This window comes from Lissotriton helveticus, chromosome 5_1, assembly GCF_964261635.1.
Source record: "Lissotriton helveticus chromosome 5_1, aLisHel1.1, whole genome shotgun sequence".
Lineage (NCBI taxonomy): Eukaryota > Metazoa > Chordata > Amphibia > Caudata > Salamandridae > Lissotriton > Lissotriton helveticus.
In genome coordinates this window covers 732456303-732477138 of record NC_136065.1, presented here as the reverse complement: position 1 = coordinate 732477138, position 20836 = coordinate 732456303, and the positions used below count along the sequence as shown (strand labels likewise).

The following is a 20836-nucleotide window of genomic DNA, read 5'->3' as shown; positions in this document are numbered from 1 at the left end:
TGCCGCACGCAGTCTGTACTTACTTCTAGAAAAAATATTTGTACACATATACATGCTTGTTCTCAATAGTCCAGATCCAAAACTATATATGTAGTGTGCACCACACACCAATTTCTCATACGACTCAAAGGTCTAGTGTAGGTCTAGTGCCTACAAACTAATCAAGCATAGTGATCAAATCCAAAAGGTGTGTTCTATGCATGCTGGGAAACCTACCACCATTGCCTAATGGAATGTTACTGAGAGCTCACTTCATGCATCATTCGAAAAACCGAGTGCATATTACATAGTGCTAAGCTGTATGTCAACTGTAGTGCACATCCATGGACAATGTGTCGGCATCGGAGTCAGCCCGTAATTTAGGGGTCATGTTCGGCCCTAATTTACAACTTGACCTACATGTTAACAAAACCACGGGAACATGTATGATGCTTCTCCGCATGCTCCGCAGAGTTTTGCCTCTGCTTCCTGCTCGATCCAGGCCGGAGGTAGTCCGTGGGACTATTTTAAGTCGGCTGGATTACTGTAACGGCCTCCTTTTGGGGGCCCCAAAAAATCTGATTGGGAAACTGCAGAGGGTGCAGAATATGGCTGCTAAACTGGCCCTTTCACGTCCCAGATCCAGCTCCTCTACTCTGGCGCTTCGTGACTTGCACTGGCTCCCGGTAGAACTACGGGTCCAATTCAAAGCGGCCTGTTTGGTATTTAGAGCGGTTCACCTCTTAGGCCCCCTTCCACTACAAAACATGTTTGCATGGTATTCTGCCCCACGGCTTCTGCGGTCGTCATCGGCTCACCTTCTGGTGGTGCCCAGGTTTCAAAGAGTGAGGATGGGCGGCCGCTCATTTAGAGTGGCGGCAGCTAAATTGTGGAATTCTCTCCCACTCACTCTCAGGAGCTGCAAGGACTATCTTCCATTCAGGAAAGCCTTAAAAACTCATCTCTTTCCTAAGTAATGGCTGCGCGTCTGCTCTAGTCTTGTGCGATGGGTTCTCTGATCAAAGCGCCAGGATGCCCTCTGGGTGACAGGTCTGCGCTATAAAAGTATGCGAAATAATAATAATAATAACAATACGCAAGATATAGGTGGCCACTATGTAAGTATGGTAATCACTAATCCACAGACCGAAACCATGCATCCTTACCACTGGAAGTGAGTACTGCAGAAACAACAGAAACACCCATTCCGAGTTAACCAGTGGGGCATGTTTAGTGCATACAATCACGTATCAGTGGGTGATTCGTTGGTGAATAAACAGCATGTGGTATAAACAGAAGGTCCAACAATATCAAACCTGCTCAATGTACACTGTACACCAACTTTACCCTCAATTCCAAGTCCTTGCTAAGAGGCACCCCGAAGGTGTCTGTTAAATAAATCTGAAAATATATGACAGGGTATCGTTGATTACCAGGTCTACGCCATTTTGTCATGCTAAATACCATCAATAATACATCCACAATTACTGCAACAATCGGACATAATGTATAATAACTCCATCTGCGTCCTCTGCTGGTTTGGAACTGATTAGCCAGATATAACCGGAAGTCACATCTTTTTGTATCTCTGCTGTCTGTAAAAGCTAGACTGCTAACCCCGGCCATCATCTTTGAGTCACAAATGTCAGTCACAGACTGTAATGCAATTATTGGGGTGAGTGTCTAGTGTATCTTTAATGTCTTCATCGACTGAGACTAATTGTATACCTTTAGAATATCCAAGTGTGTATAGTCTCAACTATTTAGATTCACGATGTGTACACAATGATAAATGCAAAACGAGCCAAGCCTCACCCATTTACGTAGGGATGGGCTCCCCGTTGGGCTTCAGAGAGAATTTTTAAACATTGTGATACAGTATACAAGGTGTTACTTTGTGCGGTATATATAAAGCAGTATGTCACAACCAAGATAAAGCAGACCGTGAAACAGCACAAGTAAAAGGTCCAGTCGTTATGGGAGGTAACACATGCAGACAAGGTGGCGCCAAGGAAGGAGTAACAATCCTAATAACGACTTGGAAGCTAGTATTTACGAAGGACAATGACACAAGCCAATTAAAAATATGGGTGGAGAGTGGGCAGGGCTTCAACGCCATACTCCAATAGTGCACGCCATGCACCAGCGCATGCGCTGCCCAGGCTCGACCTAAAAAGAATGGACCTAAATAGCCTGTCTAGATTAATCACAGCAACAGACTGTTGCGTGTAAAAAGCAAATAGATACTGTGTGGCACACAGGCAGCGAGTTTTATGTTGTAGCTACGAGGAAATGATAGGTGAAGGGAAAACCAAAGCAATAGAACCTGTACTTCAAGGAATTTGAATTTGTCTATTTTATAAGCTGCCTTTGCACCCCTTCCGTGTCCACTTCACCCCAAAAGGGAAGCACAGTGCTCGCAGGAGACAGTGGAATAATGTATCACTGTGCCTGTTTACAGACCACAGTGGAGTCAATAGCTCTCAGCTGCCTTACGGTTGCCACAGAGAGGCATGGATGTGTTATTAGTCACGTGCAACATATCGCCTGGCTAAATGCTGCTGGATGCAGGTGACTATCTTGGCATAGTGTGTTGGCAAGAAGGCCATGGAGCTGGTTGTTGGCAGCATCCATTAAACAACTGCGGAGCCTACAGGGTGTCAATGTTCACAAAGGCACCTAGGCAAAATCTACTTTGTAGATGGCTTGATGGGCTCAGCTTTCTGCAAAGTGAAGAATGCTCCACCATGGCTGGAGACACGTGAGTCTAATTGACACAGGTGACCTTGGGTTGCAGCGTGGTGGACATAGCCATGGAGTAGTGTTACAAACAAACTGATGATGCCTGTCCATGTTGTGCCTTAATGACCCATCTGTTTTTCAGCTAAGTTTTGTTTATGATTTGAGACTCCAAAACTAGTTACGTTTAATAAAATCCATTTAACAAAGAAGGCAGCATTGGACACACTGTTCGTCGACATATGTTTTGTTTACTAGTAAATAAAAGCATTAGTGGGGAGAAAAATATGGTGTCTTTTATTGCTATGTAGACTTTCATTTGCTCTTATCAGGATAATCTCGTATGAAGCCCTACCTATTCCAACACAATGCAGTCACTCAAGTCTTTGGGTGTCATCTGGTAACTCTAATCAAAGCTTACAGTACTGCAGCCATTTACACTAAGTACTAGTCTTTGTGGGGGCGTGGCCACGGAGGCGACCAAGATGGCCGCATCCGCTTGAAGCTCCGCCGGTTGGGCTTCTACGCTTCCTCTTCGTTTGATGTAGGAGCTAGCATTTGCCGCTGGACACCATCCTACAGTGCCTGAGACCATGTTGTGCACAATCGGAGGTCCAGGATTAGTGTGAGATTCGACCAGGAGGAGCTCCGATGTAAGCTGAGGGCTGTGGCAGTATTGTGGCCCACATCGTAGTTGCGCAGTGCTGCTGGGAGTGTGGTGAGTTTGCCCCCATTTGCTGCCCCTTCGCTGCCCTGTTGCTCGTTTCAGCCCGGCTGGCGTGCTTCCCGCTCTCCGTTCTCCCGCTGCCGCTCCTCTGGTCAGACCCCTCGGCCTCGAGCAGGCTCGCAGGCTGTTGCGGCCTGGTGCGTGTTCCGAGATTGCTGGGACCGGCGGACATGTGGCGGTGGATTCGCGGGGAGTTCCGGGTCGCGGGTGGGTGACGGGTGTGGGGGCTGTGTCGGGGCGATGTGGGGTGGTTGGACTTCCCCCCTCGGCGCCCCGGGAGTGCTCCGTTGCCGGTAGTGGGTGGGGGCCCACACTGGGGGTTATTTTTCGGGTGTGTTTGGCTCTGCCTCGTGCTGGTTGTGGGCCCTCTTGGGAGCGCTGTCTGCGGTTGGGCCTCCGGTGGCGCTTACGCTCCTTGCCCTTTGCTGACCACACAAGCCCTGCTGTTCCATGCTGGCTCGATCCTGCGGCCACTTTTCCTGTCGTAGGCCCGCTGTAACGCTCGAGCCTGTGCTTCCGCTGTCCTGACCCTATCCGGGCATTAATGTGCCGCCGGAGGCACCTGCCATTGTCGAAGCCACTGTCTGCCTTACCTGCCCGCAACCGGTACGGGGTCCTGCGCTGTGCCCAGGCCTGACATACGGGTGTCCTACAGTGCTCATCTGCGGCGCCTGGGCTGTCTGGGTGCCAGCTGCCGGATAGTGATTTGTGCCCTCTGCATCCTTTGGCGTGGTGTGGCCACGGATGCCAGGATCGCACTCAGACGCCCACGTATTGTGACTGTCACCTATGCTGCTATCACTTGGCTGTCCCTACACTGTGCCTAGGAGTCATCTGCCACCTCTCCTTTGCCACTGCCCTTTGGATTCCCATTGCCCCACGATCTGTACTTGGATTTTGTGGCACCGCCCGACGACTTGGCTGAGTCTTTCCCATCTACTTGGTGATTCCCCCCTCAGAGTTTGGTCTGTACAGCAGTGCTCTCATTGTGCTCTTCTCTGCTGGTCCCCCCTCCACGCTCCTCAAAAATGGTTAAGAAAGACCCTAAGCAGAGCAAGCTGCAGTTCGATAAAACGGCGGGCACTGCGTCACATGCTCCTTCTGATCAATCTGCGGAGACCTCAATACTCCAAGGCGCCGAATGCTCGCCCCCCCTTGCTGCGGCCATGCTAGATGAAATGAGGGCTGGTTTCAAGGCGCTGGACGGCCGGTTCAATGATCTGGATAAAAAACTGGCGGATATGAGTACAAAAATCCAGGTGCATGATCGTAGACTGGTTGTTTTTGAGTCCAGGGTATCGGACATCGAGGACGGTGCTGCCTCCTCTTTGAAATGGCTGAAAAGGATCAAGAAGATCCTCAAGGATGTGGCTATTAAGAACGAGGATTTGGAGGCCCGGAGTTGCCGAAACAACATTTGCATTTTCGGTGTTCCGGAGACAACAGCCACCGGCCGGATGGACACGTTCGTTGAACAACTACTGGCGGACCTGTTTGGCAGGGAGACCTTCTCGCAGGGATTCGTGGTCGAGCGCGCCCATAGATCGTTGGGCCCCCGTCCTAGACCTGGTCTGCCTCCGAGATCCATCATTGCCAGACTCATGAACTTTCGAGATAGAGACACCGCTTTGCACGCTGCTCGTGACTTGGGGGATATCCAGTGCAAGGGAGCAAACTAGCTTTCTTCCCTGACTTCACCATAGTGGTTCAAGAAGCTAGGTGCACATTTCAGGGGGTCAAGGCAATTTTGAAAAACTTGGGTCTCCGTTATGGCATGCTGTACCCAGCGAGGCTCAAGGTGGACATAAATGGCAGGTCTCGGGTGTTTGACACTCCGACTGAGGCGCAGGAGTTTTGGTGGGAATACAGGAAGGATCATGCGGGTGCATCCGGAGAGCCGAGGTCTGCTTCCCCACCGCAAGAGGCCTCACAAACAAGTGTCGATCTCTTCTCCCAACCCGGGACTGGTTGACTGCTTTTTTCCTTGCTCCTTTAATGTGTCCTACTAATGCTCATTTCTCCATCCATATGTGCTTTATTTCAAAGTTATTGATTGCTGTGTTGCCCGACTGGCGTGGCGTTGCCATGTCCTATGGTGAAAACCGTAATGTTCTCTTCTAATGTTCACAGGTTGCACTGTGCTGCATTTGTTCTTTCTGGCAAGCTCCGATTTCCATCGCACATGTGAAGGGTTGGTTATATTTGGGTCTGCCTCTTTGGGGTCTACAAGAGGTTGGGAGGGGGGTGGGGGGGAACTTTGTTTCATCATTAATGGTTTTTGCAGATTTTTGGAATCTATGGTCGTGATGTGGTTTAGATCAGGCATACACAATGCTTCGCTTGTACTGATACTATTTCGATGGTTCAGCTAGGTAATGTACCCGGTCCTTTCGGGCTTTCACTGATGACATGGAACGTGAGAGGACTGAATAACACCAGAAAACGTAGGCAAGTTCTCAATTACATTGTGCGACACAAGATTGATATTGTATTTATGCAAGAAACACACTTGTCAACATCCGATGGGGTTCCGGTCGCCACAAGTTGGGGCCCACATAGGTTCTTTTCCAATTACAGCAGGTACTCGAGAGGGGTTTCCATCTTTATCCATAAAGGGGTCCAGTTTGCACTCTATAACACGATCAAAGATCCTGATGGCCGCACCCTGATTTTAACTGGCTTGCTGATGGGACATAGGGTCACCTTGGTAAGGATTTATGGACCTAATGTAGACTCCCCGGCTTTTTTTCAGGCTTTACAGGTTCGGCTCCTTTCGATTGACACCGGGCTTTCTATATTGGGAGGGGATTTCAATCTCCCGATGGACCCCGCTAGGGACAGTACCGCTGCTTCCCCTGACGCCAAGCTCTGTGCCCGTCAAGTCCTCAGGGACATATGTGTTCAGTATTCCTTAGTCGACGTTGAACTTCAATTGCATGCACACCTCCCCGCTTTCACTCACTATTCAGGGTTTCACAATACATGGATCAGGATTGACTATTGGCTAGTTTCCCCTGGGGTGGCGGGCTGGTTGGATGCAGTCCTAACTCTCCCCCGCACACTTTCGGACCACTCCCCGGTGGTCCTGCAGTTGAATATTCCCGGAGCTGAGGGCTTTGAGAGGCAGTGGCGGTTCTCTGGCCGGGCCTTGTTAGACACTGTTTTTAATGAAGAGGTCAGACTGGCTATCGAGGATTACTTCGATTTAAACACTGGGTCAGTAGACACGTGGGCGGTTCTTTGGGAGGGCTTTAAGGCTTATATTAGGGGAGTATGTATTGCTAAACACGCTGGTGTCCTGCGCGACCTCCACTCCACCTTGAACCGTATTAAATGGGACATCGCCACTTTACATCGCGATGCGCTTGCAACGCCCTCTGCGACTATTGAGTCAAGATGATTGGAGTTAGTGTTAGAATTTAGAGAGGCCGCGGAAAGGGAGCTATCTTTCCTCAGTAAGCAACACGTTGCATGGCGATTTGGTGAGGGCGAACGTCCCGGTAAGCTACTGGCCAATCCTTTGCGCCCTCCGCGCGACTCTGCCTACATCACTGTAATGACTAGCCCTGATGGTACCCCTCTGCACTCTACCCCGGATATTTGCGGCCACTTTCTTTCCTACTATAAATCGCTCTATACGCCGCGTCTGACTGATGACCGGAGTAAACAGGGGGATTATTTATCGGAGATCGCACTGGTGTACTTAGAACGCCACATGCAGAACTTTCATTTGTTCTTTTGACCCCCATCACTCCGGATAGCATTGTGGAGGCCATTGATGCCCTGCATGCCTCTTCGGCGCCCTGTCTCAGTGTTTTTTTCAGACCATTTCTATAAGGCATATAAGGATATCCTGGTACCGCAATTGGTGGAGGTCTACGCGGAGGCTCTTGAGGTTGGTATTCTTCCCCCTACATTTAGGGAGGCGGTAATCATTCTCCTGGCCAAACCGGGAAAAGACCCCGAACTGTGTGGCTCTTACCGGCCATTATCGCTCTTGAACATGGACTATAGAATTTTGGCCAAGGTTGTCGCGATTAGATTGTCATTGCTGATGGAATTTATCATTTCACCGGCGCAGTCGGGATTGTCCCACACAGATCCACTTCTCTTAATTTAAGAACCTTCTATACTGTGTTGCATAGGATTGAGCTCTCCACGGCCGCCGCTGCTATTCTTCTGGATGCTGAAAAGGCGTTCGATTCTCTCGAATGGCCTTTTTTCCTGTTGGTCATGCACCGTATGGGCATGCCTGAGTGCTTTGTCTCCACGGTGGCTCTGTTATATACTAAACCGACTGCCAGATTGCACCTTAATGGCACTCTCTCCGATCCCTTTCCCTTGACTCGTGGTACGAGACACGGGTGTCCCTTATCTCTGCTCCTTTTCATTTTGGCCATGAACCCTTTAGTACGCCAGTTCCAAAAGAACCACTTACACCGTGGCCTTCAATTCCGAACAGGCCCCCTTTTAGTTTAATTGTATGCGGATGATAGGGTTCGCTATGTCAGGATGCCTCATATCAACCTTGAGCCCCTGATTTTAGAAATCAATAGGTTCAGGAGGTTTTCTGGGCTCTGTATTTACTGGCATAAATCCGTTATTTTCCCCCTTACGGCTAGCACCACTGCCTTGCGACTTTCCTCTGGAATGGTGTAACGACTCGGTTAAGTATCTTGGAGTTAACATCCATCTAGATCCTGCTACAATGATCAGACTTAATTATGGCAGAACAATTAGCTTGTTGGAGTCACAGATCGCGAAATGATTACGTCTCCCACTGTCTATGGCAAGCAGGCTTGCTATCATTAAGATGGTCATCCTACCTCGGTTTCTTTACCTTTTCAATAACATCCCTATCCCTCTCACAAAGACTTTTTTCCTACAGCTGCGTTCACTACTTTTGCGATTAGTGTGGGGGGAAAAGACACCCCGAGTCAGCTGGAAGATTCTTACTTTACCATATGACAGAGGAGGGTTCGGGGTACCGGATTTTTATCTGTACTACCTGATTTCACAATGTTGCTAGGCGTATGCTTGGTTCCATCCGGACGCACGCATTCCATATTTGAAACCAGAGGCAGAACTGGTTCTCCCGTGCCATCTCCTTACTATCCTACCCTCGGGCTTCCCCCAGGATCCGCGTGATGTTCAAACGGTCTCTACCACGTGTTGGGCCTGGGACAGGCTACGTAGACTGTTGGGGTTTGACTCGTTGTACTCTCCTGATCTACCTCTTCCTAACCCTTCCTTGCTCCCGATAACTGGGGAGGCCTTGATTCAACGCACCCTGGAGAAATTTCAAGTTTGTACGTTTGGTGATTCTTTCCCCGAAGGGCTTGCTTTTTCGATATCGGAAGAGGGCCCACTTCAGTGAGCGTACCTTTATGGATACCTTTGTCCTGACCCGGGTACGTTCCACCCTTTGAGCTGTGTTTCCTTCTTTTCCTTCTGCTCCTGAACCTACCCCTCCCCTGACGTTGCTGATACAGACCCCGGCCGGGGCGCATTTGATTTCTAAACTATATAAGCAGTGTGGCGCGATTAGACCAGTGGCTGACACCAGGGTGCGTGCGGCTTTGGAGGTGGACTTAGGTAAGCCGATATCGGACGACCAATAGGAGCAGTGCTGTAGGGCCACCAGTGAGGTCTCCTTGAACAGCAGACACAAATTACTCCATTTTAAGTTTCTCCGCAGGATGTACTGCACTCCCGCCCACTCCCTTAGAATAGACAACACCTGACCGCACCACTGTCAGAAATGCTTATCTCCCTTTGCAGACTTCGCCCACCTTGCCTGGACATGTCCTAAAATTCATCAGTACTGGACGAGCGTTCACTCTACGCTAGGAGACATACTGTCCATGCAGCTTCTACCCACTCCAGAGACTGCTTTGTTGGGTTATGTAGCTAATTTCCCTCAAAGGTTCACAAACTGGCTGCCCTGGGGTTCCTTCTGGCCAAACGCGAGATTGTGCTATTGTGGGGTAGTAGTAGAACCCCCACTCCGCAAGCCTGGCTAAGAAGCTTGGCGTTTTGTAATGTCAACTGCGAGGAATTTTATACTTTACTTCCCAGTTCATCCAGACCAGTGGACATCTGGGGCTCTTACAGAGACTACATAGCCCGACGAACGATGACACAGAACTTACAGGTGGCGGCTGGCATAACCCCTGAGGGGGGGTAGAGGCTCATTTTAGGTATGAGTGAAGGTTGTCATTTGGAGTGTTCGTGGAAAGCCGGACCTCCCTACTGTTTGCCATGGTCAGCCTTACTGGGTAGGTAGGGCCCCTCTTTCATTCTTTAACTATTGTGTTGTTTGGTATTTTTGTACACGGTATGCCTTTAACACTGGCCTGTATTGCATTCCTTGCTGCTATTCCCATACGTGATTGTGTTGTGCTTGGTCTGCCACGGTGGCACTCTGCCACTGTTGTTAACATAAACTGCATTGTATAATCGCTGCTACATCTCTGTATTAAAACCAGAAAATAAAGTTTAAAAAAAAGTACTAGTCTTTTTTTTAGGATCCCCTAGTGGAAGTCTAAGGTATTGCAGCCTCTTTCAGCAAACACTTGTGAATGACTCGCAGAAACTCTATTTAACAGTTTAAGGGCACGCACCCTGCGCTGGGATAGGGACACTTGCAGCTTTTGAAAACTCTGAAGGCACGCAAATGTGAATGGTGATGGTTCTTTAGAAAAGAAAAAGAAAGACCGATTGGCTTTGCCGATGCTTGTTTTTTTATTTGCAAAACAAGCTAAATAGAAAGCTAAGAAGGGCCTTCTCTTTTTAAGGAAAACCTATATAATAGTTTAAAAACATGTAAGCCAAACATACCTGACTTTCGATCATTTGAATGATAAATCACTTATTTAAAATATAACAACCTAAAACATACCAGGCAAGATGATTTCAGAACTGTGAAAAGCTTCATTTGCTTACCGCACATTCGGTGCTGGAAATCCCATTACTGTACAATCCAGCTGCACCTTAGCTCCTTCTAGAATCTCTCTGCTCTTAAGTTTTTGGATGAAAGTAGGAGGCTGACTCATAGTCGCCTCAAAATGTAAAGGTGTTTGTGAATTCTCAGATGATGCCTCGGTAGTTTTTAATTCAGTTTCATTTTCCAGATCTTTGTCTTCTTCTTCCTTATTTATAAGTAAAACTGACGGAGCATCTACTATTTCTTCTACATTAATTGGTATTGATGTATGATGCCTTTCTCTAGTTTCTGACATATTTGTGTAGTCCGTTCTCCATTCTTGCGCTATTCCACCTTTTGTTTTATGTTTGCTTCCATGTTTTTTGCATGTTTTCGGCCTGATCTTTTTCGAATTATGGGTTTTGAAAAGGGCAGAAAGTTCTTCAATAAAATCTGCTGCTTTATTTTTTAATTCCTTTTTTGATTCCTTTCCAGCTCCATGTTCACTGCGACCACGTTCTTGGTATGGTTCATGAGAGCTTTCAATGGATACTTTGGGAACTGTTACAACACTGTCTTGGAAACATTTACGATTATCAGGGTGATTATCTTTTTCACTGTCAGTCGATGGAGAAACTAATTGAAGTTTTTTTTCATTTGAAGCAATTTTTAGAGTGTTGTTAATTTCATCTGCTGAGTAAATTGTAGATTTCTGAGGCTCTAACTGTTTGATATCATATGGAGTTTGATGAATTTCTTGTATTGCTAAGCTCACACTTTTGTCTAATTCTTCTTGGGTCAAAAAGGCAGAGAGATCAGAGACATCATCTGGCCTTTTTACCACTTCAGGCGAATTTACAGAACTTGGATGATGCATTGAATCAGATTCGTGTCTTGCGGTCTCTGCTTTCTGCATCCCTCTTTCAGCTGAATAAGTCTCCCTTAGAAGTTGCGAAATCGAAGCTGTAGCTTCCACACTTTGGTCTTGCATTCTGCAATAAGAATAATAAAAAACACATTAATATTACATGGTAAAATTACAAAGATGTGTTATGTACGTCCAAATATTCGTACATATTGTATATTAGCACAACAGCACGGCATTGCAATTTGCCATATCATGTACATCACCTCTAAATCATTACTGTCCAATATGTTACATAATGTTATGTTACTTTAAAATCAGTTTGTAGAGTGCAACATATGCCATAGTAAAGTCTGAGAGGGAGTTATTGAGCTCTAGCAGGAAAACGCCAGGTTTTCATGTCACTTCGAAAATGAAGCACCTCATGATAGCTCGGAGCTAAAGGGGAGCTGCTTTCTTCAACCTAAGGACTACAGTCTGGAAAGATATGCCTAAAAACAAGTTCATTTTATTTCAGGAAGAAATAAAAAGTACATGGAGCATGGAGCTGCTACACCTGTCTCCTTGCCTTGAAATACCTGAACTAGCCTAAATGGTGATGCAGGTGGGAGTTGGGCATGCCCAGTACTCCCCTAGGCATTTTGGCTAAGTGGTGCGCTCCAGTGGGTGAACAACACTTACAACGCAACTTTTACATCGCAGAGCCTTTACAACGCAGCCATTACAACGCAAACTATTACAACGCATTTCTCTGGGGCGCGCTCTAGGATAGGGAATAGGTTAATTTACTATCCAATAACCTTCCCTAGTGTCCACGGGGACTGGAGTTGGAATAGTAAATTAAGCTATTCACTATCCAGCACCCCAAAGCACTATGCGTTGTAATGGACTGCGTTGCAATACTTACGTTGTAAAGGCATGCGATGTAAATGCATGCGTTGTAATGTCATACATCCGCTCCAGTGACACAATGCCACAATTGGCCTAGTGACAAGGGGAGGAGTGAAGCACAGTTAGATAGAAGTGTGGGACAGTCTCTTTGGCCACCGTCACTCCAAGGGGGCAGGTAGTGTCAGGTGTTTTAGGTCTCGCCTAGGCAGCGCCTACGTTGTCTCTTTGAGACATTCTGTATTCAGGTATGGACTTGAAGCTCCAACCACTCTCCACCCATATTTTTTATTGGATTGTGTCATTGTCCTTTTTAAATGTTGGCTTTTGATTTGTTAACCCCTTCCATGCTCATGACGAGCTCAGCTCGTCATGGCATATACCTCTCAGATGCTCATGACGAGCTGAGCTCATCATGACCACACCCGTTTTTGTTGCTGTCCAGCACAGCAGCGGAAACTACCAAGCAGCGATGTGGTTAATAGACTTATTAGTTCATCTTTAGTACCTCCCTTTACTTCCAGGTGGACTGGCCGTCTTACATGTGTCTTTACTAGGGAGCTTTCATTAGCATTTTCTCTGCATCATGGTCTCCACGAGTGACGGGGTGACGTATTAAAAACACAGTGAGGAGGACATGTGTTCTCCAATCATTTGTCACTCTGTGCCTTGTTCTCAGGTAATTTTTTGTATCATTCCCAGCCCTGAAGAGTCGGGGGACTACCTGTTTCCCTGACAAAACACGTGTCAGCTGGCTGCGTTTTACAACTTGTAGTAACCCCTTCGACGCTCATGACGAGCTCAGATCGTCATGAGGTACGCCTCTCGTACGCTCATGACGAGCTGAGCTCGTCATGAACCGCGGGTTTTTTAAAAAGTCAGCGCACAGTGGGAAAATGCGCCGCACGCATGGGGTTAAAGAAACCAAGACATCAACAATGAATACTGTTCACTTTTGTTTCTGAATGACACTTGTACAGCTTGTTCCAATATTGTATGTGTGCAAGGGATATAGATACATGAGCTTTCATTAGCAGTTTGCTGAACTATTTACTTAATTGATGTACACAGCACTTACAGGACACCAGCTTCAGCAATGGCTTATCAGAATGCATTCCTAGGGTGTCTGTTCATGCATTTCCCCCTCCCCTGTTATATTTACTTGTGGCCTGGCTTGTTTACTATGAATTGCTCCAGTATTATTCTACACCACATTTGTTTCAAATTCACCACTGTTTCAATTTATTTGTTGCAAGTTTAATTGTATTTATTTCGATTGGCATGTTTTTTGTAGGAACCACGCAGAGACTCGAAGCCGGTTCCCCAGGCACAAGGTCAGCAGCTCTGTAAGCTACACCACAGCTGTAGTTTTAAAAGCAAACTGCAGTATTTGGTTTCTGCTACCTATTTCTACCTCACAGGCAAGGCAGCACACATCTTTCCTTGCCTGTCGGATTTAAAAGCAGCAGCTCATGTTTTGTTCTTTTCTCACCCCAGATAAGACCTTCGCTTCGGTCACAGGTGGACATTCAGCTGAGCGGACATCTTTTCAGAGCAGTGAATGGCAGCTGGCTGGCTAGGGCTACCTCGTCTGGCTCCATAACCCCTGCTGTGAAGCAGCCTTGTTTCTCCTCACTCACCCTCCTCTGTATAACTGCATCTGGGGGACAGCCATGTTCGGACCTGAATCTTCCTGTAAGTAACCTTTGGATCAGGTTGTTGTCATTCCTGCCCTTAACACTTCTCACACTGTTGTGGAGCCCTCTTACACCACTGCAGGCGTGTCCTCCCTCCTCCAACAGGCATCTCCGAGCAGCAGAAGGCACTCCATGCTGTCAGCCTGCATTTGTGGAGAGTAGGGAGTGGAAATGTACAGTTATTTGAATGCTTCGAAGGAGGGATCAAATCTGGTAGCAATCCATAGTGGCTGGTTCGGTATATAGTTCTGCGCAGATGATAATGAGTAGGCTAGAGGATTAGCTGCTTATCAAGCGGTGATCCGTTGCCATACTGGGGGAGTTGTTGCATTACTTCCATAGCCTTTTATTTCCTCATAAATGAGAAGGCATCCTGCCAGGGACGTGGTATAAAAACACCACCTCCTCTCGCTATTATAACACGTTTATGAAAAACTGTCAAACACTGAGGTGATGCAGCATGGTGGACTGTGTTTTCTTCTTTTTTCTTTTGCAGTTTTGTATAGCGCAAACTCGACCCATAGGTATAAGAGTGCTTTATATGAACACCAATTGCATTACAGAAGGACACATTTATTTCTAGGCACACGGAGATTGTGATTTTCCCAGCCGCACAGGAGTTTTGTGCCTCCTGCCAGACGTGAACCTGGTTCCTCAACTTCAAAGTCGGCCACCCTAGCCTGTAAGCTACACCCTCTTCTGTTGTGCAGGAATCTAGGACCCTAGTGTAATTTTCCCGATTCATGCCCATATATAGGTATAAATTACCCGATCCTTATATAGGCATAGAAATCATTACCATATTTTGACTGAGCCTATGCAGCCCAAAATACGGCATGGCTACTTTCACTAAGTTCCGAGACTCAACCACGATTTCTTAGAAAAACCCGCCTTCAGCAGCTAGGGACTTCCCCTTGCCTGAATACTAATTTATCTAGGAAATCATGGAGTTTTCAAAGAACTGAGTCTTTGAATGACGTTATTATGTCCAATCATACGTCAAACTCGGCACCTTTAAGGTATAAATATGCCTACATTTGCCCAGACAAACACACAGTGGTTTGGAGCAATCTGACTATCTACTTGCCCGACGCGCCCTGCAGCAGCAAGTGCCGAAGGAAGCCGACCCTCCAGCTGACGCACTGAGAGACACTGTCTTTTCTCCTGCCGAGAAATCCAGCTCCAGTGTTTCCAGGCTACCCTTGCGGGTTGCTGGGAAATCGTGTCCTGAGAAAGAGATACAAGACCTCCGTCATTCTAGAACCAAGGTACGGAGCTGATTAAACCCATAGAGAATTCTTGGAATAGATTCTTGGCAAAGAATACTAAACTTAGGGTACACCTCACTTACTTCTTCCCTTGAACTAGACTTAGGTTGGGTACACCAGGATAGGCGTATTTTAGAAGCACCAGTTGAGTACTTTTAGTCACTGTTTTATCACTGTATGTATTGTATGTATTATATGGTATTTTATATGGCTTAGAAACCATACTGTGCTTTTACAGTACTACTTTATAATACTTTTCGTATTATATGCCTTGTACTTTATAACCAGTATTACGATTGTAGCAGTACATTTCTTATGCTTGAGAAAGAAGCCCGCTCAATAAATACTTTTATTGAAAACACCCGTCTCTCTATTTTCTCAGCACTTCTGGTGAAACGAAGCATGCACGATTGACTGAGTAAAATAGTTATCTATTGTTTCCGTGACTCTAGAGATACGTTTCTTATCCTGGGGAAACAAAGTTGCCATGTTTATGCGGTTGTCAGAAACTAATCCCTTCTTGTGAATTCGAGAAAGTTTCTAGTGACCTCTGAGCTAGCTGGCACTCACAATTAAGTTTAATATATTCGGTAGAGACCTAGTCGACCTCAGTCCTACGTCTAAACTACAGGATATATTATTCCAATGCGCAGAGCCTATTGGGAATATAGGAACTACACTACATGGCGCCCAACTTTTGGTAAGGCGATAATTTAACGCTAGATACTAGAGTAACTCAGTCATGCTTTTCACACAGACCCCTTTCTCCCGTAAAAACTCCAAAAGACGTCTGGAGTGGGTTAAAGGATAACATCCGCCAAAACTGAGTAGGACGAAAAATCCAATGTACTAGTTTTTGGTTTGTTCAACGTTGAAGGATACAGTGTTCCAAAATATTGTGCACCTAATCTTTGTTTCCTTGAAACTTGTTCTGCAAACCGTTCAGTCAGTAAAATAATGATTACTGACAAAGAATTAGCTGCAGCTGCAGCTGCAGCTCAAGCAGTTTTAGAAGGCGGAAATGTCCTACAGAATGACCCGGATGCTATAATCATCCCGGTAAATGTAAGAAAAACTATAACTTACAAACTCATAAATAATGGAGTATCATCGAGAGGTGGTAAAGTAATATTTGTTATAGAGGCACATGAATATCGGCAGACAGAAATATTCTATTCATGGATTCACTTTCCTCCAGCAGATGGAGGGACACACGAGTTCCACTACTACAAAATAGAGGAACCTCCAGAGGAATACGTTCCTTACGAGGACATTGAAATTCCATTAACTTACCAAGAGCATCAGCTCTGGTTTAAAGGCACCCTACAACATCAAAATCACATTACCAGGCTCGGTCCACTAGGTAGACCAGGAGCGACATGGCCGGTACTAGCCAGCTATACACCACATCCTGACATAGACAACATGACATGTCGAGAACGGTTAGCTCAGCTGAAACAGTTAATTAAAATACATAGACAATTAGTTCAATATGTCATGCGGACCTTAAGAGTCCAACCTACTGTAAGGATTCCACAGCACACCCCTCGCCAGGGGAACACAAACAAAATCACACCCCAGACTATGCAGTCAGTCATTGGTAAATTGCCCACAAAGAGGGAACAAATTCCGTTCTGGTTAGCTCAGAAAATTACTCAAATAGAGGCAGTATTCCCTGATAGTACACCTCATGAGAAACACAGCATTCTGACAATCTGTTTACCAATGGGGATAGCACCACATGTGGAGGACTGTGACACTTGGGGTACAGTCTTTGCTTCAATCTACACAAAAACACATGGTGTTCCGTCTATGGCGGTAATACCAGATATCCTAAGACAGATTCAAAATGTATATGGACCAGAACCTGCCTTAAATCTCGGTATGAAATTACTAAAAGATTTCAAGCAGGTCTCGGCTATACTATTAGCCAACATCAAAGGTAAAGCAGCATCCTTGGCAATCCGCCAAAAGCTAAAAGAAACAGATATAACAGACCAACCATATGAGCTTGCTAGAATTATTGAAAAATCTTATGAAGCACTAGGAAGAGATAGTTTGGGTGGGAAACCATTAAAACCACAACCAACTGAAAATCCTGAAAAAGTTTTTATTAAAAATAATCTCACTACTCCTAAGAAGTGGGAAAACACTAAACACACACTTCCTAAAGAGAAGCGTTCTCAGTCCAGTGGAAGATCTCCCAAACGAGGAGGTAGTTCTCCCCAACGGGAGCCCTCAAAAAAGAGGTACAACCTCAGAAATAGGGATGACTTAAGAAAACCTGACAGATATCAAGATACTGATACATGTTCCTCTCGTACCTTTCAGACTTCCTCGCAGAAATCCGTGAGGAGAGGACGATCAGAACAAAAAGTAGAACGCGTGAAGTCCAAAGACGAACAGCACGTTCCTAAAAATAAGAAAACTCAATTCACCAAGAATAAGGTAGCAAGTGTAAAGATCAGACATGCCGAGGATCTTGAGGACACAACTCAAGAACGGGGAGTGGGCCCAGACAATGCTAGACAGTGCAGCAGAAGTAACCATAGTTCGCAAGTTCCTGAAGGATCATCTGGAGACACTGGACTTGAATGAATGCATTCAAGTTGAAACTGCCGACACCAGGGTTAGTGTACCCCATAAGTTATATGAAGTAACACTCCGGATGGAGGGGGACATAACTAGGAAAATAAAAGCTCTCTTTTGGGATAAGCTTTCCAAGGGTTATGACATTCTTCTGGCTGAACATGACTGGCCACCTGAATTTGTAAGGGAGTACCCACATGGTGAAAAGATAATTATGCCAGCCTTCTCGAATCACATTCCAATTCATAAAAAATACACATATGCCAGGAAATGGGCAGGAGCCCAAGCTCCAGCATTATACAAAAATCACGCAGGAAGGGATGAGGACTCTCCTCACCATAAAATCCAGTTAAAAACTCAACCTACTGCTCAGAGGCAGTATCCAGTTAAGCAAGAAGCTAAAAAACAAGTCAGGGAGATTTTAAATCAACTTGAATACCAAGGGGTGATTGAAACATGCACCTAGTCAATGAACAATCCTTTGTTTACTGTCTCCCAACCAGACAATTCATATTGTCTAGTTTTGGATTACAGACACTTAAACTCCTGTTGCAAAACTTTTGCAGTACAAAACGCACATAGTGCAGCACTGATGAATAACATAGTGCGTAAAAAATATAAAATCACATTAGATATTTCAAATGGGGTTTTCTGTCAAAACAATGCACCTGAAAGCAGGCACTTGACGGCTTTCTCAATCATGGGGATACAGGGGCAATTTTGTCATCTCCCCCAGGGAATCAAGAATAGTCCAGGGTTATTTTCAGCCAGAGTAACAGAGTTAGTACAAATGTATGATGATGAGGCATTATCTTATGTCGATGATATCTATCTTACAGACGATGATTTGGACGTGCACTTGAAAAGAGTGAACATCATAATACGTGGGTTCGCTTCTGAAGGGTACAAATTAAATTTTAAGAAATCACGAATTGCCCACCTCAACGTCCTATTCTTGGGATACGAGTTATCAAGTGAAGGCAAAAGCCTGCCAGCCAACTTCCTAGAGAAATGTGCGCTGCTCCAACCTCCAAAGACGCTGAAGAACTTACAGTCAATTCTAGGTTTACTGAATTTTGGAAGAACTTATGTTCTAAATTACGCAGAAAGGGTTAAACCTCTCTAGTAACTAATCAAACCTGATTTTAAACCAACAAATTGGACTCAAAGCCATACAGAAATTTTGCGTTCAGTGCAAACAGACATGTTAGCAAAAACACAGTTAGAAACACGCGACAATGTGCGCAATCTTGTGATCTGAATCATCCCAGGGAGATGCGGATTCACGTACCTGATCTTTAATGAAGGTGAAAAGGTACCAATAGCATACAAATCACACTTGTACACACAAGCTGAAATAAAATTCTCTTCTACAGAAAAAATTCTGACAGCGGTTCAAACTGCAGTAGCAATAGAGAGAGCCCTCGCACAGGGTAAACACATAATGATCGTTACACCTGTACCTGCCTTAGAGGCAGTAGCGAAAGCTAGCATTCCCAATGCTAAGGCTTTACATCCGGGATGGATACAATGGGTTAACTCTCTTGCTGCCACAGAGGTTGAATACGTCTTTGACCCATACTTGAAGACACAAAAATTCCTACATCGAACACGAATGTCCTCTGCCGACCGAAATTCTGCCTCTAGAACATTACGGATGTATAATCTATACAGACGGATCAGCATAGCCCGCAATTGGGGGTACACAAGCCTATATGGTTGCGTGCGCGATTGTTAAAGGTCGCTGGCGCAAAGGTAAATTTAGACCTATGGTCACTAAAACTCAATCAGAGGGTCTGAGATATCGAGGGATCTTAGAATCTCTAATAGAATTAGAAGAGACGCACTGGTGGCCGGGAATGAGCATCGAAGTTTACAAATTCGGAATTAACTGTGACACCTGTCACAAAGATCATAGCTTCGAGAACCACCAGGTACCTGACTACAGTGTAGCCAGCCCAGTCCAGACACCATTGTTAGACAGCATCAGGCTTTCTACACGCAGGCGTCGCCATAGACGTACGCGGTCCCACAAATATTAAGACAGGATTTATTTGGATGTGGCCCCAGCGCTCAGCAGACGCCAGAACTGTTTTAAAGGATTTGCAAGTCTTTATCGGCACATACGCAGTCAGCTCGCTACATTCTGACCAGGGTCCTGCGTTTAGCCCTCGAGCTTACAAGGAGGCCATAGCTAACTTGGGCGTTGCATTGCGGTATTCTAGTCCCTTCCATCCTGAGGGTAATGCGGTAGTGGAAAAAAAAAAACGTGACATAAAGTAATCCATAACAGCTGAGGTATTAGGTTCGGGTGATGGGTGGGTCAAACATCTAATAAGTGTCCAACGTAGTCTTAACAATCTGCCAAGAAATTCTCTGGGTGGAATCACTCCATATGAATTACTGTTTGGTACTAGAATGATAATCGAAGACCTCGATTGTCAAACTGCAGTGGTGGAACAAAAACCCTTTGATGTCAAAGATCGTTTGGCTGTTTTACAGGACTTAAATGAAACAAGAAGAAGTCTGAGTAACACAATAGAGAAGCAAACGACCACTGAAGAAAAAGCACCTGTCCCAGCAAGACCTGTCTGGATTCCAAAGATTGGGGATCTAGTCAGGGAAATGATTGCGGTAAAGAAGGAATTTGGGCCTTCTTACAGAAAAGCAGTTCTTGTCTTAGCTATCCACGGAACAAGATCAGTGTTACTACCGCCCGTTGTGGTAAAAGGGAGAACAGAGTTGTGTCCATCGACCTGGTCAAACCACATCATGTGGCCGATAGTAAGTAGTAAGCCCAGAGGACTCCCAAGATGTAGCAGACGACCAAATCTTGCTATAATCTAAGAAGTTCAAACTGAAAGACTTATCACCTTTGATAAAGCTGCAGTAAGAAAAGAAGGACTATGCAACAAAGTCATAGAACTTGTGCCTCTGGATACCCAAATAACAGTTCATCAAGAAACACCTGTCTACAATGATGTAGCCTCTGACTATACAAGTATGACAAAAGAAGAAACAGCTCCAGCGATTTCAAGTAATCCGGATGCAATTCCAACAATTGACAGAACTGCCTCTGGCTATTTCATCAACTTTGATACCTTCTCTGAGGATCCCAGTGAACCTGAAGCAACGCAAGCAAATAAAACTTTCAAAGAA

At 45.6% G+C, this 20836-nt stretch overlaps 1 protein-coding gene across 1 annotated transcript in view; it reads right to left on the bottom strand.

Annotated features, from left to right (window-relative positions):
* The window catches only part of MYPN (myopalladin), a 2138596-nt gene that overhangs the window by 1935339 nt on the left and 182421 nt on the right, over positions 1–20836 (bottom strand). Inside the window, exon 2 of the mRNA XM_078643205.1 lies at positions 10391–11362. Within this exon, the coding sequence (XP_078499331.1) occupies positions 10391–11362 (972 nt within the window). The remainder of the gene's footprint in view (positions 1–10390; positions 11363–20836) is intronic.